Source organism: Dysidea avara, chromosome 3 (assembly GCF_963678975.1).
Source record: "Dysidea avara chromosome 3, odDysAvar1.4, whole genome shotgun sequence".
Taxonomy (NCBI): domain Eukaryota; kingdom Metazoa; phylum Porifera; class Demospongiae; order Dictyoceratida; family Dysideidae; genus Dysidea; species Dysidea avara.
The window spans coordinates 39,699,356-39,723,187 of record NC_089274.1 but is presented as its reverse complement, the minus strand read 5'-3'; the positions used below and the strand labels follow the sequence as shown (position 1 = coordinate 39,723,187).

Genomic DNA, 23,832 nt, shown 5'->3' with positions numbered 1-23,832 from the left:
CTATGTTCAACCTGTTACATAGCATTTCAGATCTAGAACTGTTCGAAAAGCACCTCTGCAATCACAACAGCCACTATGAAAAATACAGACGATTTCCATTATAAAAGGAAGCCGTCATGTGCTATCGCCAAATCGATACTTTTTGCTGTCAGCAAAGATGAATGGGACACAAAGGAGGACACTGGTAAGTCCATGAAGAATGCATTGTACATTGACTGCTGCGGTATTCCAAAAGACACCTCTCGGGCCGAAGCGACCTTGAACAGTGAAAAATGTAGCCTTAGCCGTTATCAAGTGAAGGCATCAGTCAGTCAGTTACTCAGTCAGTCAGTAGAAAATTCCATTAAATAAATTATTTTTAAACTCCATAGCAACTTGTTGAAAGCATTTCAGGTCAATCTGGAAGCTTGTTTGGGCTTAATTTTACCTAAGCAATACTGCCTTATCGTTGTCAGGGAAAATTGAGGCTGGCTTTTGGGTGATGTTATTTCGTGGGCCATGCCTACTCCTTTGTGGTCCCTACTGTACATACTCTATGATATGAGCAAATCCGTAAATTTATTATTTTTACATTGCAATTTGTCTTTAAAAATAGCCAGCAGCCTGTCTATATACTCGTATGCATTTACACACATGCTAAATCAGGAGTTGAGTTGCAGGAGCTAACTTACATGTTGCACTTGTGTCCCTGTAGTCCTATGTGAAGTGTACTAATGTGGACTATGTGTCATCAAGGTGAGTGTGATGGTACTGCTTCATATTAAGGTGTTAGTAATTGTTGTTTTCATACTGACAGGATTGAAACATTTTTTGATATTCAACTGAACATTAAAGGGAAGAAAAATGGTATGTAGATTGGCATGATATGTGTGGTGCGTGTGTGTGTGTGTGTGCGTGTGTGTGCACGTGTGTGTGTGTGTATGCACGCGAGCAAGCTCCCCATATATAAACACATGGTGAACGTGTATGTGAACATTGTTAGACATCCTTAACATGATTATTTTGGTCGTTTCAGTGTATGAGTCATTTAAGGATTATGTGGCAGTGGAAATACTGGAAGGAGAGAACAAGTATGATGCTGGACAATATGGCCTTCAAGTGAGTTCATTGCTCAAGTATGCTGCATACATTTAACAGTACACTTAGGATATTGTTAGAAGTGACTCATGCATATAAGCCTGCATTTTGAATTTTTGATGGTTATGCAGTACCTGACCAAGCTGTTCACACTACTCTAATAGAACATACACTGTTCGTCCACTTGTACATCACATAACATAGCGCACATATAATATCAGGGTCCACCTACACACATATTTATTTGTTCTATAGGAGGCCAAGAAAAGTGTGATCTTTGTCAAGTTTCCACCTGTGTTACACTTACACCTGATGTGGTTCCAGTATGATCCTGTAACAGATACCAATATTAAGATCAATGATAGGTATAGTGTACTTTGTAAGTGTGAGTAGTGTGTATGTGTATTTGTGTGTTGCCTACTACAAGTTGTGCGTAGTGTGTTTGTGTGTGCATATACCTCACAAAGCATAATCATGTACATGTACACTTGTTAGATATGAGTTCCCAGATCATCTGGTGTTGGATGAATTTCTCAAGGAAGCTGAGGCCACTCCAGCTCACTACACACTACAAGCAGTGTTAGTACATAGTGGGGACAACTATGGAGGTCATTATGTGGCCTGTCTTAATCCTAAAGGTGATGGAAAGGTATAGTACAAGTTGTACAATATGTGCCTGTATATACACACTGTACCTTTACAACATGAAATAGAGTAATGATAAATTTCTGCATATTATATACAGAGCTCCAGGTTAAATAAAACTCACCATCAATTCATTTACACTTTATTACTGATGTGCTGTTTTGTTTAGCAATGGTACAAGTTTGACGACGATGTTGTTTCCAAGGTGAGACTGTGATGTGTGCTAATCATGTAGTAACAGCTTGTAAGAGTATCACATTAGTAGAGTAGGGCTGACACGTTACAGTAATTGCATACCTTCAAGTGAGCCTCAATAGGAACAGTAGAAATAATGAGGTTGGCTGTAATAGAACATAGTGATACCATGATAATTGAAGACATAAGTACTGGTGATACGACACAGTATAGTAACTCAATCTTGTTGCTTATTGTTATCACTAACTCATTGTAGAATATCTATAATATTGCACGTCTAGTCTTTGTTTGTATTTACACTATAAATAAATTGATGATGAATGTATTATGAATCATGATAATTCTTATATTTATTCCATGAAATTGTGATATATATATATATTATATCATAGCATCGCTACTAGAGCAGTCGTGCAAATGGTCAATTACTCAGTCATGTGATACAAGATGCAACAATTGAAAACAAAGCTGTTTAGGGAACAAGCATATAATATTTTACTGTAGCTCAGGTTGTCTCATCAGTACATTCATTCATATATCACTGTAGTACGTAATAGCCCATAAGCTCCACAAGACGTCATGCGTATATTTCCATCAGAGCGTAAACCCGAAATATCCCTGTCAAGTATGTCTGTTTCTCAATCACACATTTACGAAATGTTCAACTACTCCAATGTTTGTGATTATAGTATCCAAAAGAACTTCTGTCTGCAGAAAGTAACAATTAAAAATTCTATTTTGAATTCTAAACTTTTGGTTTGGACTATACTGTACAATAGTAATAATAGTTATGGTAGAATATCCTTATTAGCTTTTGGCCTCTGTTTAGTAACAATGGCGTACTAAAATTTTATGCTTGCATTTAGTAAAATCTTGAACTACAAAAGGCTGGTAGGTTTTAATCGGGTTAAGCAACCACTCCACAAGTGTAACTAGACTTAACATGATTGTTAAGGGATGGAATCTTCTGATGTGACCGAGAAAAGATCAAATAAACTTTCTCTAATTGTTCTTGAAGTAAACTAATAATACTATTTAGACTTGACTATGTTGCATAATCTATTGTGTATGACAACAACTAAATTGCAGTGCATGTGAAGTGTATGGTTTCCAGACAACATCTTGTTAATGGGTTTCTATGGGTCGGCTAGACTTGAGGACCCGATCATACATATATTGAAGGGGAGAATTGTAATAGGAAATGTTGTTAACAATGAATTGGATTGGTCACGCACACAACAACAAAGCCATTAAAAATATTTGCACAACTCCTAAATTTGCAACATGTGTTGGTCATCGGATTAACATGTACATATTGTGGTAACTGTTAGCCATTTGCCATTATGCTCGACAGTCGACAACAGTGTGAACATCTTATCATTAAAACTAGCACATGCTGATAATGATGTGATACGCATATGCATACATAGCTGATGGTCACAATTGTTAACAAGGGTCGTCACTCTACACAGTAATATGAATGAGTTCATTTCTCTACAAAGTTTTGGTCAGTGAATGGTACACATACCTATGTACATGTCCTGTGAATAGCTGTGACTCCACACAAAATGTCACCTTCAGATAATCACTACCCTGTTTCTATTGTGTGTACACTTTGTTATTGTTGTCTAGTGCCTCAAAAGAGATGCTATTGATTATAACTTTGGAGGAGTCGAGGTATGTAAGACACTAGCTACCATTACACCTCCATTATGAGCATGCAGGGTTTGGTGGTTTGTACTACAGTGTATCAGGGACAAAGTCTTCAAGTATTTGATTAAGGGTGTACTAAGGATTATGTGCATAAAGCGACAACTCTTCTGGTTGCAAGGATAAAAATTTTGTGTGGACTTGGTAAAAGACGGAAAAAGAGAGAAATGTAAAAATTTAGCCCTTAAGCAAGCTAGAGTGTTGTTTACATTGTACCAATGTTCACGTTGTTCTCTATCACACACATACAGGACATAGCAGCAATGAGGAGTTGTACTAATGCATACATGTTGGTGTACATTAGGAAGAGTCATATGGGTAGGTGTAGTGGTTGTGTTGTTGATCTAATCCATCAAATGATTATAGTGGACATCTTACAAGAGGTAACAGATGATGATATTTCCGAATATTTGGTGAAGAGATTTGAAGAAGAAAAGTAAAGAACCCATATTAGTTGTAGAATAATTTGTTTTACTTTGTTTAGACGACTTGACTCAATAAGAAGAAATGAGGCTCACTTGTACTTTCAAGTTGAGGTGTGTGTTCATGTATGTGTAGGGCTGGTGTATTGCTGTGAAACTGTAAAATGATACTTGTTTCAGATTATCATGATCACACACGATGTCAATACTACCTCAGTGTTTTGTTCTAATAATTAACACACAGTGACTCCATTGAGAATAATAGTGATATTGTTTTAGTATTGATTACATCACATATTGCCATTGAGCAATGTGGTTACAGATTAGATTAGTAACTAAAAAATAATATTGATAGAGCAGTCAGACACTCTATAAAAATATTCATACACTTTCAAACTGAAACATTATCAGCCATATAAAATACCATGGCATTTAGCAATACCATTACTTTTGTTGATATATGTACCATGATACTAAGTTTGGTATAAGTATACATGTTCATGTTTGTGTGTATACACATTTGTGTGTGTGTGTGTGTGTGGGCATGTGTGTGTGTGTGTGTGTGTGTGTGCACATGTGTAATGTGTACACATAACTTACACATTGTTGTATAACATACAGGTATATACAGAGGCACACTTTCAAGATCATGTGGGCACTGATCTGGTTGTCATGGGAGAGGCTAAACCATTGTGTTTCAAAGTCTCCAAATCTAGTAACCTGAAGGATCTCAAAATATCTCTAGCAAAACAAATGGTAACATACTTGTAATATTTGCGTAGAACATAAATGCTGTACATATGTATGTATGCACATGTTTCCTGTACATGTGTGTTGTTGTGTGTGTGTACATCATAGGGTTATCCAGTGGACCATATTAGGATGTGGCCATTAGAGAAGAGAAATAACAACACAACAAGACCCACACCAGTTGAGATGGCTGATAACATGGGGAAATCAGTGAGTGTTGATTTGTGAACTATAGTATCCAGTGTTATGTGTTTCTGTGTGTAGGTGTTTGATTTAGCTGACCACAGGAATGCATGGCCTATATTTCTAGAAGTACTTGATCCAGGTCAGTACTCATAATATGTTTGTATTGTTGATAGTTGATGTTTGTATTTTGTTGATAATTGATGTTTGTATTTTGTTGGTAATTGATGTTTGTATTATTTTTTTGTTTGCAGATTCAGATAAAGATTGTTTACCTGATTATGATTTTCGAAGTATGTGACTCTTCAGTTTATCTGCTGATGATTGTTACACTTACTACAGGTGAAGTTCTCCTATTCTACAAATACTATGATCCTACTGTACAGAAGATCTCCTATGTGGGATACTCTTATGAATCAATCACCAGATTTTTTGGTAAGTCACTTTCAGAATTATATAAAAGTAGCGTTGGGATTTTTGTTACAGTATAGTTGCTACTGTAGTAGGGGTCATCAAGATATTCAATTTCCCACGTAAAATATACTGGTACAATAAAAAATTATTAATTTAAATGAAGTAGGGTTCCAGTGATAAAAAGCAGTGAAACTAGAGATGATGGTAGCTATGAGGGAAAATCCTTAGCTACTTGGAATTGTACCAATATGGGAAAATTTCTACTTGGCATTGTAGGAGTAATGCCAAAGTAAGGATTTTCCCACATTGCTACAATGCCAAGTAGCTAGGGATTTGCTACTTGTTTCACTGCTTTTTATCACTGGAACCTACTTCATTTCTAAATTAATTTTTTTTATTGTACTAGCTTGTTAACTTTTTGTTATAACAGCTATGAAATACACGTGTGGCTATGACTGCTGTAATAGAGTATCTTGATCTCACCACTCAGCTACACTGTAGATCAAGCTAATGGGTATGGCACAATGCCTTGTTTTCCTATGAAGCTAGATCATTGTCGTGGCATGTTGATTGTGGAGGGGGCGTGGCAATCATTTTAAAAGCGCAGCTTAGCTGCTATAGTCCATTAAGCATCTTTAATAGTTTCATGACAACTAAATATGCTCCTTCAAGGAAAGTGTCAATAGGGAAATAAATGTCTTGGTATGGTTCCATGAAGAAGAAGTGCAGAAGGCAGACATTCATTGAAACTACAAAAGGCACATTCCACCAGGGAGTTTGTTGCTGTGGCATAAAATGGTGGCTGTGTGCTGTTTTGTTTGGCCTCTAGCTCTGCGACTGTAGGCAGTCGGACGAAATTTTGAGTTGTGGCGAAAATTCAATATCTGGAAGCCTATAAGTTTTTAATGCTGTAATTGATGCTGAATGGAGTAAGACTATTCTGTAAAGGTGATTTTCACTGCGTATGATATTTCCATGATGGTTTTTAGACACTGTTTTTTTAGCGGCACGTGTCACTTTAGGGAGGAACCAACTAAACAGTATGAATTTTGATAAGCAGAAACCATACCATACACCAGGGGTTTTTTCCAAGGGGGGAAATTTTTGTGTATTGGATGCTAAATTTCTCACTCAAAATTTCTCACTCAAAATTTGCAACTCGATCAAAATGGCATTGTTGATTAGAAGCAAAAATATTCCTCGAAATTTTGGGCGGTGGCAAATAATGACAATCCACAAGATATTTCCCAATACCTGCCTCACAATACCACCTTGGCAGTATTGGTGAGGTATAACTCATAGTTGTCTTCAGTGCGACCCGAAACTGTATAAATTGTTACAATTTATTTTAGTGAAGTTTTCTATTGACTGACTGAATAGCTAACTTACCAATGCCTTCAAACAAACATAACTCAATGGGCTTTATCCCCAATGACATCACGAACACAAGATGGCCGCATTACTGTATTTGGGAAACTAACATACAGACGCCTGTGGAGATCAGTCATATAGATAATGAGCTCTAGTCAATAGATACAGTTACAAGATAATACAATAAACAAATTATATCACATGCTGGATTTTTGAGATATCGCTTGTTAGCAATGGTTTTTGTCCATACTTGTTGGCGCTGGTCGATATCTTGTTTCACAACTGAAATATGATTATCAGAATAATTTTTCCATAGGTGTCTGTACATTATTAGCCTCCCCAAATATTGATTAAAGTCCTTAACAGTAACGCTACAGGCTTGATTTTTTCACTGTTAGATGCCGCTTCAGTCTGGCAAGCGCCCTTTGGCGTACTGCAATATGTACAATGCACACATCATGGACTTATCTTTGTTGTCCTGCTTGGAGCGCAAATGTGTAGGACTTACCTTTGTCCCCCATTTCTTCCTCTACTACTGCATACAGTAGGTGTTGATTTGCAGTAATGGACTGTATAGACTAAGAGACAGATCTCATACTGTTCTTCACTTGTAACACTGTATAATGAGTGTAGCATTATCTGAAAACATGGACACTTCGCTTTCCAGTAATTGATAGACAGGAGTCGTGCAATTACTTTTTAATGTCAGTGCCCATGCAGTTAATACTATTCTAAAAATGTATATAATTTAGCTTATATTAATTCAGCTAGATACAGTGAAACCTCGTTAATAGGGCCACCTTTGGGACCCACAATAAGTGGCCCTATTAGTGAGGTGGCCTTATTAATGACTCGTTAATCCAGCCATAAACAAAGTGGCCTTATTATCAAGGTTTTCAACAAATCAACACCTGGCTATAGTTGCTGTAACAGCTATATATGTATACTACAGGTTTCATCATAATGCACAGATTGGTTACTTGAGGCATAATGGCTGCTAAAAGCATGAAGCGCATTGCTAAAACTATTGGCATAGCTTTTGGCATAGCTTTTGGCATAGCTTTTGGCATAGCTTTTGGCAGGTACTCAGGAGCAGCAACTTTTGTAGTGACACATAGACTGTCTGTTTAGCTGGCCCCTTTATTAAGGGAATATTGTGTTAGTTTTACCAGTTTGGTCCTGACCACTGGCCTTATTAATGAGGTGGCCCTATTAACGAAAATTAAATCAATGGAATAGTATGGAAGATGCATCTGGACTTTCTGGACCTGACCATTATAGCAAGGTGGCCGTATTAATGAGGTGGCCACTAAGTGAGGTTTCACTGTAATTAGATTTTAAAATAGTGTAATTTGCTAACTACATTGCTAAGGAAGGAAGGGAAAAAACACTATAAACCACAAATTATGCACAGAATTGTCTTCTCAACTGTTTTATAGTGTGTCTGTGGTGTTTTCTCATGCAAATTGTTTAGGAAAAGCCTCAAGGCTGTACTTCGTTTTCATTCACGTAAGTTCAGGACACGCCCCCTTTCACCCCAAAGGAATTTGTTCGTTTGGTAGCCTATGAAGCTAGATACGCCAGGTTGTTTTACACCCATTATGAAAGGCATTCATAACACCTTCAGGAACTTGCTTCACCTGTATTTCAAGTTGGCACAATAAGCTTGCATACCGGGAAGGTTTATACTGGTTCTTTGTAGCTTTCATTTCTCACATACAAGCTGCTTTAGCATAAGCCATGCTGGCTGTGGGCATGTGCCTGGTTTATAGTGCAGCAACAAGTATAAAGAAATCAGTACTCAAATGTAAATTTTCTACTTTTTCTTTGTACCTGTATTCCAAACTGGGGTCTCAGTACCTACATACATAATTGTATTGGATGATTATTATTATTATTATCAAAACTTTGTGTACATTTTAGCTGAGCTAATGCCTGCACTGAGAGAAAAGGTTGGACTAGATAAAGATACTCCCTTCTTGTTGTATGAGGTGATTACAACACTGGCTCTGTGTGTGTGGACGTGGGCATGGGCATACGTGTGTGTGTGTGTGTGTGTGTGTGTGTGTGTGTGTGTGTGTGTGTGTGTGTGTGTGTGTGTGTGTGTGTGTGTGTGTGTGTGTGTGTGTGTGTGTGTGTGTGTGTGTGTGTGTGTGTGTGTGTGTGTGTGTGTGTGTGTGTGTGTGTGTGTGTGTGTGTGTGTGTGTGTGTGTGTGTGTGTGTGTGTGTGTGTGTGTGTGTGTGTGTGTGTGTGTGTGTGTGTGTGTGGGCATGGTTATGCGCGCGCGCGTGTGTGTGTATGTACCTTAACAAGTTTTGTTGTGTAGGAGGTGAAGCCTAATATGATAGAACCTATTGATCCTTATAAGCAGTTGAGGCAGGTTAGTGATGAGGTGTAGTTTAAGGCATGTGTAGGACATGGCTAAAACAGGGAGCTTGCTAATGGATTGGGTGAAACTTGCCTTAAAGTGTCAATTTATCTTAGCAGATTACTGAGTAACTACCCAAAAACAATATCAAACACAATAGTGGCCTTTTAGTGTTTCTTTTTGTTTATTTAAAATACACTCTGTGTTATGGCTTTGAAAAAGCTACGTGTAAGATACAGGTTCCAAGATGCTGTTGAGGAGATGCTATTACTCAGATTTGTATTCAGGCTAGTATTGTCTTCTCTTCAGTTTTGCTGGAAACAATTGGCTGGCTTAAAGGCCAGAGATCTCATGTTGCTGTCGTTTATTATCTGACATGACCACTGGAAAGCAGGCTGCTGCTGCTTAAACAAACTAACAATAAGTAACATTTACACAAATTCTATTTGTAGCAGCTAGCATTGCCAGCGGTTGAACTGCAAAACGATCTGTGAGGTGGTCTGACCACCACCCATCACTGGAATAACGGAAGATCAGTCACCAAACAAGCAACAGAGCCTCTCTTCACCACAACATCTTTAAGGTTGTACAGTCTGTGTTTAGGTTTGTTTACAGCCACAGCAGTAGCTGGAAAAGTGCCTGTTTAATTGAGTGTTTAATACATGTCAGTGACAGTCAATTAGATACAGAAAGCACAGAGTTATTACGCTACACAGGTTTGTCTAAAACAAACAAAGGAATGGAAAACAAATTTGCAAATGGACTAAGTCATATTATTATGGATTTACCAATATAGCTTACAGTATAGCAGCCCCAAACAATATTACACGTAATACAAGCCCCTGAACTCGATTACTAAGTGAAGTACGTATTGTACATTTCACTAGTAATGTCATTCATATCACTTGTTAGGAGAATATGTGTGTTGTATTGTGTATTAGTAATGTTGTACTGTATATTGTTACAGTTAGAAGAGCTAAGGGATGGAGACATTATCTGTTTTCAAAGGTTTGTAACCATAATAAACTTATCTTGTTCCATTACTACATTAGCCATTAGACTGGCATACATCTGTGTGTGATATTCTACACTAATTGACAGTCATAAAGATCCAGCAAAACCTGTCATCCCAAGTGGCTACCTACATTTTTTTTTTAAATGAAACATTTCATTTAGTACCCATTATACAGTATGATAGTTACTGTATAGTAGGGACCACAAAGGAGTAGGTGTGGCCCACGGAATAATATCACCCAAAAACCAACCTCAATTTTCCCTGACGACGATGAGGCAGTATTGGTTAGGTAAAACTAAGCCCAAACAAGCTTTCAGATCGACCTGAAACGCTTTCAACAAGTCACTACGGAATTTAAAAAATAATTTATTTAACGGAATTTTCTACTGACTGACTGACTGCCTGATGCCTTCAGACAAGATAACGACTAAGGCTACGGGCTTGATTTTTTCACTGTTCGACGTCGCTTTGGCCCAACTGGTGCCTTTTGGCATACCACAGTACATACAATGCATTCTTCATGAACTTTCCAGTGTCCTCCTTTGTGTCCCATTCATCTTTGCTGACAGCGAAAATTGTCAATTTGGTGGTAGCATGTGATGGCTTCCCTTCGTAACGGAAATCATTCGTATTTTTCGTAGTGGCTATTTTGATTGCAGAGGTGCTTTTCAAACAGTTCTTGATTCATGCTGCTGTGTGGTTGTACATAGCTGACAACGAAGCGTAATGGATACTTCACTTTTCAGATGATAATTGATATAGCTGGGGTGCGCGGTGCCATTTCAGATGTGGTATGCATGGGTTCACCATTCATAATAATTATTTACAAAAAAAGTTAACAAACAAGTACACAGAAAAATTTGGAATTTTCAACTAGAGTAGGGACCATAACACATCAATAAAAAGTACTGAAACAAGTTGGAGTAGTACATGATAAAGAAGTGTTATATCCCTACTGTGCATTTCCATTATGGTATCTTGAGCACAGTAGGGATATAACACTTTTTATTGTTTTACTATCGTGCACTACTCCAGCTTGTTTCAGTACTTTTTATCGATGTGCTATGGTCCCTACTCTAGTTGAAAATTCCAAATTTTTCTGTGTACTTGTTCATATTAAATCCCACAGCATACCTGTGAGTGTTTTGAACTTCACTTATAGTTTATCTGTTAATTAACCAAGTCAAATTATTGTAATTTTTTATGCTGCAGGGCAGATATGTCACTTGACAGAATGGAAGTGGGAACTGTGCAAGATTACTTTAGGTAAATAACTGGCTAAATATCATATCCTACTAGATTCTCCTCTGTCTCTCTCTATAGGGAGCTATATAATAGAGTTGAAGTGATATTCTGTGATCACAACGTGCTCGGTGATGATGGCATAGCAGTCCCACTCAACCTGAGGATGAATTACACTCAGATGGCTAAAGCTGTTGCTCAAGTTCTAGGCACTGATTGGCAATACATGCAGTTCTTCATACCCGGTCCAAATCACTCGTAAGCAATGCACATGAGCCGGAACACACACACGCATGCACGCACACGCATGCACGCACACACACACGCACACACACAATTTTCACTGTCTATTTGGGGATCTTCATCCCTCCATGGGAGGTATCCACTCACCTAGGCAACTGAATAAGTTACTGTTTTTCTAAACCCAGGCAAGAGGACCTCATCAATGACCTGGTCCAGAAATAAGCAGCATCCACTAAAGCATGCTTTAATCCCTGTTTTTGTTGGCTTGTAAGGCCAGTTCAAAGTCTCCACCTCAAGGTCAGGGACAGAGGTGCTGCCATTGGCTATGCCACCAACCACTGGTGTGCTACCAGCATCCACACACAATATACTATATAGTATGTACACAAATGAAGAGAGCAAAAAATCACAACCTACAACACTATATGATCTATGGTACTCTGTAGCATGCTAGCCAATCCTTAGCTAGTCAATCCTCAGACATTGTTTTTCAAAATACCTTTATACATGTACAACAGTTAATTTCATACCTAACGTTCTGTATAGTAGTCTTCACTTCCTGACCAGATGTCGTCTTCACATATGTAGCACTCATCCAATTATAAGTGCATGTGCAGTATCTGTGTCTGACCATATCTGCCTTTCCCAAACTCCTCTGCTATGGAGGCATGCTTGGTAGCAGGTATGAGGAATTAACACATAAGTGAACTCAATGGGAACAAACAAACCAATTCTTTGTGTGATTAATCACCTAGCAACACTCATCACCTCAGGCATAACTCTGCTACGCAATACATCAACAGCTCCAGGCTTTAGTAAACATATCAAGTTTAACATTCCCTCTTTGTCAGCTATCATGTACTCAAGAAATCTAATGCAGAGTAACATACTTATAGAGATTCAGGTGGCATACCCTCAGTATATAGCCACAGGTACTTATAGTTAAGTGATGAAGCTCTAGGGCCTGGCCTGTGAGACTAAGTTGGGGTGCCCTCAATGACTCTGTGTTTGATTTCTAGAGCATGTGTACAATAGCATATGATCCCTGTAATGTGCTATCCTATATATCCTCCACACCACATGTGCTTATAAATGGATAAGCACTATGCAAAGATGATGTCTGGGTCTAGAAGCAAAGACTGCTATATATGGAACAACATTAGGCATGAAAATTAACTGTTATATAAATGTAAAAGTGTATTTTGAAAATGTTCATGTCCGACCTTGTCCACCTTTTCCAACTACCCAAGGAGTTTGGAAGCATAATATGTAAGTGCCACAAAATATTTTTATATGCCTATTATATTTTTGAGATTGTAAGGTAAGGAGTAAGGTAAGGTTTGGCATTGGAGTTATGTTTACTACAAAGTGTCCTTTTCCCAGCACTGCTAAAGCCTTTAAAGTACTTGCAAATGGATATTTTAAAGGGACAACGGCAAGAGCATATTTATCACAATATTAAACCCTCAACAGTTTGGGACTCTACTCAATTAAAGATTCAGAAAGAGTACAAAGATGTGCTGCCTGTTGGGTGCACTTAAATTATGACTGGAAATGCAGTGTTGCTGCATGGCCATCCTTTAAACACCAAAGGAAAATCGCAAGACTGGTAACATTTTATAAATCTTTTAAAACCTTACATCTACTACAAGACCTACTAGGAGATGCCACAAGTGCCCACAACATACATTACATAATTATTACCCTCCTTATCCACAGATTCATACAAATTCAGTTGCTCTTCTGTAATTGGAACAGTCTGTCAATCAGAATCATTGAATCAGATTCATTTGTATAAACATGAACCGATGTGTATGTGTGTGTAATTTTTGTGGGCTAAACAAATCGTAAGCTAACTGTCCAGTAATTTTTATTCAATTCAAATTAAAGCATGATGGCTGTGATACTCATCTCTAACATTCTTTGTGGCAGCCGATTATTGATATTGTTCGTCTGAGAACTTTCTTAATCTTTATATTCTTGTACAATCCCCAAATAGGGGCATACTCCTCTACAATCTTTGTGGAGTATGCTGCATGGATGACTTCTTGGGTATTTATTCATACTATTTTCTCACTAGTGGAACTCTTCTCTCTATTTTTCTCACTTTTCAACATATACAGCATCCATGGCCTGGTACAAGATCTCACATGATTTCTACATAGCCCAAGTTATCCTATTCAGTGGGGCATAACGTGTCATTGGCATGTATTCATCATATTTCATCATCGTGAGGTATTTCAGTACCCAAGGAGGTTCAGTATTGGGCTCACATGTACACTTCATCTCGTCTGCCTTCAAACCTTTTCAGTGAGTTGTTATTGATGGTTAGGCATACGATTTTAGATACTATAGTAAATGTGAAGTGTTGTCAATAACTAGTCCTTGTGAGACACACATTTTCAGTATCCTACCTGTAAATTGTTTAAGATTAAAATTCATTTATTAAGCTGTTTCATTAGTGATGATATCATGGGACTCTCTATGTTTTCTTATTATACCTTGTTTTGTTTTTGGTTACTTTGTAGATATGAATGCCTAAGGTGAATGTAGCCCCTAAAAGTTGTGGAATAAAATACTGTCTGGCTGTCAGATACAATTAAGTCCACAACAGAAGTACCATAATTGTCACGTAACAATTTAACTTGAGGGTATAACTTATAATACAACAAGGTCTTCACTCATGACTTGTTCCATTCCTCCTCTGCATGCCTGTCTGATATGAAAACATTTGTGATAAATCTTTTTTTTTTTTTTTTTGCACCTGTTGAAACCCAAGTAATGTTTATTTTTGTAGTTTGTTGTTTAGGGGATATTACATACTTATGTGAACATTGCATTTCTCTCACAGCCATGCTCAACCCATTCAACACAACACTGAAGGATCTCTAAGAGACTTTATTAACTGGAAATTTAAACATGCAGATCAAATCTTTTATCTTTATTATGAAAAGGTATTGATGCATCCAGTAATTGTTATACAGTGTTGTGTGTTTGTTATGCACTGTTGGTTCAGTGTATGTTAGACTTGGTAAGCTTAAAATTATTACCTTGTCGTGCATGTGCATTTCATTTTACATATTTCTTATTTCACTTGTTAGTTATCTTTTCGTATCGACGAATTTGAAAGAAAAAGAGTATTCAAGTGTTTCTTTGTTGATGCTCATTTGAAGGAAGATGTGAGTATAGTCTTTGTAGCACTCACTTATTTTGTTGTTCTCAATACAGAGAGAAGTTACAGTATATGTTAACAAAGATGGAACAGTGAGAGACTTACTAGATGAAGCTGCTACTCTAGTAGAATTTACAGATACCATAAAGAAACTAAGGTAATGACAGCTCTCAGGAGAACAAGTTGTGTATGATACAATGAGGTGGTATACTACACAGACTATTAGAGACCATCCAACACAGGATAGTCATTGTTCATCTTCCATCTCATCCTGTCAGTGACTTAAATATCCACAGAATTATGAGAATTGATGTGAGTTAAACTGAACATATCATGACATATGGTAGGTGCCCAATAAGCCAGCACACCATACCAGTGTGTAACAGCTAGAAGAACAATAGTACAATTTTTGTAGCCCCACACTACTGTATGTGTTATCCGATTGCCTTGATATTTAGCACACATGCTAAGGTAAAAACAATTAATTGTTTGCCGTATCTACAAGATAAACCATTTATAGGACCAAGTTGAAACTTCATCCCATCACAGCTAAAACCTTTTGTGGCTACAAGTGAATATGAGTAACAGCTATAAACCTATAATGCAAAACCCAGATACATGATCAAGACTCCATTTTAAATGTGAACAATACAACAAATTGTCGTTTTCTTGACCACCGTCACTGTCATCATTAAAAATAGTTGAGACTATCATCATTGCAGTCATTTCTACAACTTGGCTGTTATAGTATATAGATGTAGTTAGTTTGGTAATATTTACGTTTTGTATTTCCTCTAATTTTATAAGAGACTCAATACCCATTAGCCGAACCCTGGTTGACATCATTTCAATGTTACTCATATGTTGTTAGTTTATAGTAAGCTACACTACAGAATACATATTGTAATGTACACCTGTACTAGAAATGATGCCACCAAGCATTTTATTAGTCCGCTGAGAATAGTAATGTTAACTGTGATATTGTGAATATTGATTTGAGAATACTATGATATTGTGACACATGTCAATGGCTCGTGAATACTGCCTTGGATTAATTAGTTTTAGCCATAATGGTTATAAACATGTTCGTGCACACTTGTGGGGCACTTGGTTTTGAATTTCAGATCAACTTACTAAACTGATTCAGTGTCATGTAGTTGTTGATATGTACAGCCCCCAGTGTACCAGGTGTGATGTGTTATATTGTGTGTAGGAGATCAGACATGATGAAGAACCACTTAGGGAAGATCAGGCACTTGTTCCAGTAGTACATTTTAATGAAGTAAGTGAACTCGAGGAGTATAGCAGATGTACATGCAGGTATTTCTTTTGATTCAGGAAATACACAATACGTTTGGAATACCATTTCTTCTACCACTTACTGATGTATGTGTGATAATATCCCACCATGAGTGACATGATCTACACATTGTTACTATAGGGAGAACATTTGTCAAGTATAAAAGTTAGAATACAAAACCTCCTTGGAGTATCAGATAAGGATTATGAAAAAGTAAATGAGTTGATTTAATTGGAACTAGTTTATCTTTTGCTGTCGATATGTAGTACAAGTTTGCAATAATTGCAAGTCCTACACAAAGAGAAAATTTATCAGAAGGTACATTACCAGATATCACATGTCTGTACTGTATTGCAGTAATCTACACAAGGGCTGAGCGATACTGCCATTTTAGTATCACGATCGATACTAAAGCCACTATTCACGATACTGAATAGTTCACGATACTTACAAATAAGTCAATCATAGCTGGTGCTACATAGTGTATTGCTCAGTATTCCTGCAAGAAGTCTTTAAAGGTAGCATCAAACTATAGTATGTATGCGTTGAGCTGAATCCTCAAAAATTTGGCTCATTTGTAGTACTGCTTGACCCGCTAAAAATATTTCAAAATCTATAATATTTACAGCCAATCAAAATTTTCACAGTACATTTCCTGTGGGGAAGCCATATAAGTACAGTGTCCATTACAGGTCTTTCCTGAACTTGTAATGGAGCCAAACCATACATGTCTGTTGTTGACACCTTTGCTGTTACCACTAATCATCTGGTTGGCTGAAATGTTAACTCTGTTGAGAAATTAATTTTTAGCTGTTTTTCAGGATTCAGCTCAACTTGTACATACTATTGCCACTATCATCCTTGTTTACAGTAACAGTTATTGTAATACATGCTTTGAGGTTATGTTATGGTGTTCACACCTCTCTGCAGGCAGGTTGTGACTTACAAGGATTCTTAGCCTAGTACAGCATAGCAAATGGATTTTTAGATGACAATAATGTACAGGCATGGTATCACGATAATTAATAACAAAATATCGCGATGTCGATACTTTCAAAATATCGTGATATATCGCTAAAACGATAATATCGCTCAGCCCTAATCTACACACATTTATAGCTCTCTACTGATTGGAAAACTTAATATGTATATATATATTTATGTATCTATAACAGAGTGAATGTATACTATTTTTTTTATTGTACAATGGTTTTTGTTACTGTTTGGAGCATGGGTACACATACCTTCCTTTCTAAAATTCTACTATATATAGCCATTCACATTGTTGTGTATTGATCACAGGAAAAGATGTTAAACTATACATTAAATATTTCTACGGGGAGACAGGTATGTGATAATGTGGAAGGGAATATTTTATTGTAACTTATATATGTGTAGGACCATCATCCTTCCCCCGCTTGGGATTTCCATTCTTTGGACTGGATCATGTCAATAGAAACCCTAAACGTTCTTGCAGTATATTCGAGAAAGCCATAAAGATCCATAATTGAATTTGTGCTGTAATATTTGTTCTTTGAAACTGTGTACTGCAACTATTGTATGTGCAATACCATTATCATGTTTTTATGTGCTTCACAAACTGCACATTAAAATCAAGTAGGTTTAAACCTTTTTCTACAAAGAAAGCTAATTCTAAACCGTGTTGGCAGTCTCACAAAGAAAAGTGACACTATAGTGTATGATATCATTTCATATTTGCTTTCTTTGTATCCCATCAGTTTGCTCCCACAAGTTCCAGGGTAGAATTTCTGTTTTAATAGCTGTACTTAGTTTACACTGCAGTGTATATAAATAAGTGCAAAGCTCACTACCACTGTAAGTGTTATTGTATGGGTGATGATGGCTAGTAGCAGAACTAGATCTGTTCACATTCTAGATCGACTGACTCCTGAACTAGAAGCTAACATACAGCTAGATGATCTTGGTGTGTACTTGATATCAGAGGGACTTATTACAGGAGAGGAACACTTGACACTGACAAGGAGTTCCTCAAGGAGTGAAGCAGTTATTGAGCTGGTACAGAAGATCAAACGGAAAGGTCCTTGTTCACTGCAGTCCTTTCTAGCAGCTCTTCGCCGGTCATGTAACGAGACAGTACCTCCTCATATGGGACATGTACACTTGTTAGAAGTGTTTCAGTCCAACATCAATGATAGCCAACTGTCTAAACAGAACAAGTCAAAATCAAAACTATCTCTACTGGGATGGACTAGAAAGGGCAAAAAAGCAAAGAAGGTATGTCTACCAACTATTATTAATATAAAGAACTATGAACTAATGTAACTGCAAATTTAGACATTTTCTTTTTGTAGGATGTAAAGGAATTGCCTAGTCCTGCTACCTTGCCAAGACATAGTTACCAACTTCATCGTAAGGATCACACCAACCGCAATAGTCTCAGTTTAACATCTGAAGTAGACACGATGATGTTCGGTCAGTCACAAGCAACTTCAGACATGGATTTGACGTTACCTTCATCTCAGGATTCCTACCATGCTGATTCTCAGAGTGACAACGTTAGGTTTAGTCTACCCACCCACAGTGCACTCAGCAAATCCTCAACAGACCTATCCAGTAATCCAACTAGTACTGAAACTAATAACTCCACTGAAAGTACACACAAAGATGACAATAACCAGTTGATGTTGAAAGAAATGAAACACAAAGTTAAAGAACTAGAATACGAGGTTAAACAGAAGAGCAGAGAAGTTGAGAAGTACAGAGCTACCGTGAAGGAGTTGATGATCAAGTATGATCAGGTGAAGACAAAGTGTGACCTGTATAATCGTAAAGCAATGAACTTACAAGAAGACAATCGTATCTTACACTACCAGTTGACAGAAGCAAGTGAACAAACTAGAGAAGATGAGGCTGTTATCAATGACTTGGAGTATGAGGTCAAGCAACTCCACACAGTGATACAGAGAATGCGCATGGAACGAGATTCAATGCAGAGATATGTAGGTAACTCTATGGGAAGACGCAGGCCATCCATTGTACATCCAGTGTACCATCCAACCCCATCTTATGACACTAACGTGGACAGATGTAGTCCACCATCACCACTGCAATCTTCAGAATGTGACACAGTTGAGGACGGAGGTGCTGACAGGAGACCAAATCATGTTGATCAACTGAAAAGAGAGCTCAGCCAGAAGGACCTTGCTGTACAGCACAAACTAGACCAGATGGTACAAATGTGTCACTACTATGACCCACCAATAATGAGGAGAAGATGGCACAGTGACTACCGGCTGGGCAACATGTATTGAGGGAAACAGAACATTGTTTATTTATACAGCTAGTACTGTAGACACATTTTGTGATGTAATCTACTCCACAGAAGCAGTGCACCGTACTATGTTTGTATGTATAGTACAGTATTAGTTGTCTACTATAGCTCTGTGTTGTATGTGTAGAATGTCTTCTTGTGGGAGAACCCTTTAATCCAAACACAATGCACTGCTATCATCCATTTTCTTCTTGACCTTGATGACTTCCTACATCTTAGTAATTGGTGCACTTCGTGCTGATCTACAAGTCCATTCTAAAACTCCAAACAAGAAGTTTGGGTGTGCTAAAGAACATAATTTAGAAAAAGTAAGAATGTTTTGTGAGAAGCAGCCAGTACAACTAGCTATGGAGCACTTGTTGGCAAGGTAACATGATATCCGACCCTTGTTCTTTGCTATAGCTCATTGACAAGACACATTATCTAAACAAGGCCTTCTAAGCTCCCAGGATTGGACAGTTTATACCACATATCAACGTGCATATTGTATTCATCTATTATGTTCACTAACTAATTTGAGAGTCAGTACTCTAGAGAAGTGAAGTCTTACTGGAGATAGACTATTAGAATCTTTAACCGTCACATGCACCCTTCAGTTACAGGATTTATTTCAACCTTATTTCACTTCAGATGTTGGTCACTCTACTACCAGTACTCATGTAGTATTGCGGCATTGCTCTGTTTCTATGCACATTCTTTAGTGGACATTGTATACACACATGTTGAAATTGTTAGAAGTTAACCAGTATGCAGGCCAAGCACTTATCATAATGGTGTACATGTTAGTAACATCCCAGCCTTGTTAGCTAGTGTCCTAGTCTTGTGAATGTGATTAGCTATATGTAATGTTTCATCCCCCATTGTTTGATAATATCATATACTAATTATACCCACGAGAAAAGGGATAGCTTTGCCAATTTTGGTGGCTGGTGCTTTAGAAAGATTGTTCATAATTTTTGCTCTGAATAGTCTACCTGTAGGGTAAGTAGCAAACTCTTAAAATGCTTTCTGACAGTCTCTGAATTAAAATTTCCTGTTGTAAGTTTATAACTAACAATGCCCACATATTCATGCCTGTGGCAATAACATAATCAATTGATGTATTACATTAGGACTTGATGGACTGTGTAACTGCAACTTTCTGCAAGCGTACATGTTACACCTTTACTCTTACACATATAGTGTGTGGGCTATAGCTAGTTCTCTTGAGTGACTATATTATTGGATATATACTGGTTTAGTAAAATATGTTGCTGGACTGTGAATACTATAATAGTGCACTTTAAAGGTTTTTACTCCTCCAATAAATATATATATAGCACAAGTTTTGATTCTACTTATGGTAAGTGGAGGATGTAATGGGTAAGGCCACTGGTAAGTCCCATACTGCACAGATATTTAAAATATTCAATCAGAATATCACAATTTCAGTCTAGCACGTTGAAAGGTGGACTAGTGTTGTTTCAGTTGAAAAGATGGCTACTCTGGATAGCAGTGAAGTTCCCTTATTAGATAGGTTTGTTCCTGAAATGCAGAACTATTTATTGATAGAAAATATTGGAGGTTTTTTGATGGCTGAAGGCTTGTTAGCTGGTGATGAATATCTAGCTCTCACCAAGAGCACTTCAAAGAGAGAAGCTGTTGTAGACCTACTGCAGAAAGTTAAGAGAAAAGGTCCTAATTCACTAAACAGTTTTCTACATGCTCTTGAGCGTTGTTGCAATGAGACCACCCCATCTCATCAGGGTCATGAAGAGTTGTTGAGAATGTTTAGGGAAGCACAGGGTAAGGCTAATGTAAGGGGGACACATCTACAAAGAAAAAAGTCAAAATCTACATCTCTATTGAACTGGGCTAAGAGAAAAACCAAGTCACACAAGGTTTGTAAAAATATGTAATATTTTATGTTAAAGGTACGTTGAGTAGCCACTGTAGAATATGTTGACCATGTAGTACACTTTACCATCACTTAGCAGTTATTATGTGTTGAAACTCACCATTTAATTTAGGCACCTGTGGCGGGCAGTTTGAGCATTTTTTCATCTGATGAAGCCGACCTTTCACCTCAAGATTCCTCCCAACAGTCCCAGGACTCTTATGCTCCTGAACTACCTGTCAGCCAACAAGCAAACAAAAGCCAAGAGAAAGAGGTCGAGATTGAGCAGTTGAGAAGAGAGACAAGACAGTTGAGAAGTGATTTAATGGAAAAGACTGAAGAAGTAGAAAAGCAAAAGATAAAAATAAAGGAGCAGTCTCAGTGCATCAAGGATCTCAGGTCACAAAAAGAGTTAAACACAAAAGAGTACCAAACACTTACTAAACAGAACTTGGAAATATGTGACAAAATGTTCAAGTATGAAACCAAGATTACAGATTTGGAAAGTGAAATAAGTTGTTTGCAAATGCTGGTTAAAGAAGTCACACAAGAGAACAAATCCCTTAAAAGAATAGCAAATGAAACAATGGTACCAACACGTGATTGTGGGCCGAGGCGTAGTACTAGGTTACAAAGACTACAAAGCCTGAGTAAAATTGAAGAGATAAAAGGTGAGATAAACAAGACAGATGTAGCACTGCGTGGTACACTGAACCAGATGGCACAGATGTGCCAAGACCTGCGAGATCCATCCAGGATGGTGAGAAAATGGAAGAGTGACATACGACTGGAATACCACCACAGTGACTCATCCTTTACACACTCCCAGGTCTAGGTTAACTACAACTTCCTGACAAACTATATGAATACATACATGTGTATGCTCGAGTAGTGGTACACTAGGGGGTGAACAACATAAGTAAATGTGTACTAAATGGGATGCCATTGCTGTATATTTGGTTCATTTTCACTATCACATTAGCTTAAGGATCCTTCAGCATCACATTACTACACCTTCATACACTCACATACCATACTGATCTTAATGGCTAGATCAGTTGTCACCTAGCCACTCCTAAATTGTTGTAGTTCCATTTGCTAATAATATTACTGGTCTGTATGATGTAATATTACATAATGATAGTAATGTATGTATGATGTGATAGTAATATTCTGTAATACTAATTAGCATAATTATAATTATGTGCAGCAATATACTTGACCTTAGTTGACTGCTACATTTTTAATAATACATATCTAGTAAAGTGGTGTATATCTTTCTAGAATCCTTCAAATATATTTGCATGTACATAATATTGGTATGAATACTAAGAAGAGAGGTATCACCAACTAATGTAATGATTTCTTCATGCACTAAGAATATTCCATATGTCGAGCTGCATGCAGTGGAGCAAATCAAAACCTATTACATAATGTAGGTAGCTAAAGTGTGTACATCTCTATCGGGTTGGACTAAATGAAAAACTGAACTAAACAGTGGGTGAACCCAGCATAGTCCAGTCAGCAGCTATGTTGTTGTCAAGCAGCAGATTTTATGGTGGGATGGTAGTCCTACATGTATAACAGCATAGACATCCAGTTTCTTACATTACAACCTCAGGAATTAAAATTAATTCATTCAATATTCTCAGGCTGCTGTCTAACTGTGCGTTGTCAGTCTATCACTATAGACAATGGCATCAACTCATCTAGATTCCTAAGAGCATGCCCTAATCTTCCCTTTTATGTTTCCAACTCTATTATATCATAATACTATATACATGCGCATGTAGCTAGTGTTGTATGTGTTACATGTGTTTGTTTTGGGGAGAAAATTGCAATGCATGAGTTTGAAACAATATAATATCGATATAATACCAATTTCATGATTACATTATATGCTTTATTAATTTTGAACCTGTAGCTACACCTGATATAAATGATCTGGCCATGTTATCATGGGCAATGAATAAAAACCATGTTCGTCTATGTACAACATGCGTGAGCATCCTAAAGTGTTCTGACTAATAGTGACTCCGTGTTCAGGGTAGAATACAAAATACGTATAACTATGGAGATGCAAGGTCTTCACATTTCAGAGTGTCTTATTGAGTTCTGTGTTATCATGAATTAAAGTATGACAAAGGTGCAGCTAAAGGTCAGCTGGTAACCTGCCATAAACTGGTTAGAGTATTGCTATAGGGTTTGTGTGCATGACATGCCTCCACTAATCATAATTCATACATAAGTGGCATCAACTGTTAAGTGTCTAAAATTGCTTTCACTGTGTTTAAGATTATACTGCAAGATTTCTGAATCTGATTACACATGACCAACCTCCTACATCACTTATATAGCCAGCAATGAATTTTACAAATCACACACATAGCATTGTAAGGCAATGATTTCTCGAGAAAGCCATCACTGAATATCATATCCTGTCATACCCACAACTTTAGTCATGACACACATCAAAGTTACTCCTCCCATAACTAGCTCAGCTCTTACTATATTAGCAATACTATACATGAATGT

General features: G+C 37.4%; 2 protein-coding genes and 1 pseudogene across 4 annotated transcripts; all 3 read left to right on the top strand.

Annotated features, from left to right (window-relative positions):
- The window catches only part of LOC136250948 (ubiquitin carboxyl-terminal hydrolase 7-like), a 32,593-nt pseudogene extending 14,947 nt beyond the window's left edge, over window positions 1–17,646 (top strand).
- Window positions 17,647–17,960: 314 nt separating this feature from the next.
- Window positions 17,961–20,161, top strand: LOC136250949 (G kinase-anchoring protein 1-like). Of its 2 annotated transcripts, XM_066043294.1 has the most exons (3): window positions 18,012–18,145; window positions 18,198–18,364; window positions 18,442–20,161. In XM_066043294.1, exons 2-3 carry the CDS (start codon window positions 18,236–18,238, stop codon window positions 19,399–19,401), a joined length of 1,089 nt encoding a protein of 362 aa, XP_065899366.1. In that variant the 5' UTR covers window positions 18,012–18,145; window positions 18,198–18,235; the 3' UTR covers window positions 19,402–20,161. The 2 variants fall into 2 exon arrangements, with proteins under 2 accessions (XP_065899365.1, XP_065899366.1); XM_066043293.1 differs by having other exon boundaries at window positions 17,961–18,364; window positions 18,442–20,160.
- A 611-nt stretch (window positions 20,162–20,772) lies between these two features.
- Window positions 20,773–22,270, top strand: LOC136248274 (chromosome partition protein Smc-like). Of its 2 annotated transcripts, XM_066040073.1 has the most exons (3): window positions 20,773–20,795; window positions 20,853–21,301; window positions 21,431–22,270. In XM_066040073.1, exons 2-3 carry the CDS (start codon window positions 20,897–20,899, stop codon window positions 22,130–22,132), a joined length of 1,107 nt encoding a protein of 368 aa, XP_065896145.1. In that variant the 5' UTR covers window positions 20,773–20,795; window positions 20,853–20,896; the 3' UTR covers window positions 22,133–22,270. The 2 variants fall into 2 exon arrangements, with proteins under 2 accessions (XP_065896145.1, XP_065896144.1); XM_066040072.1 differs by having other exon boundaries at window positions 20,778–21,301.
- Window positions 22,271–23,832: the final 1,562 nt, after the last annotated feature.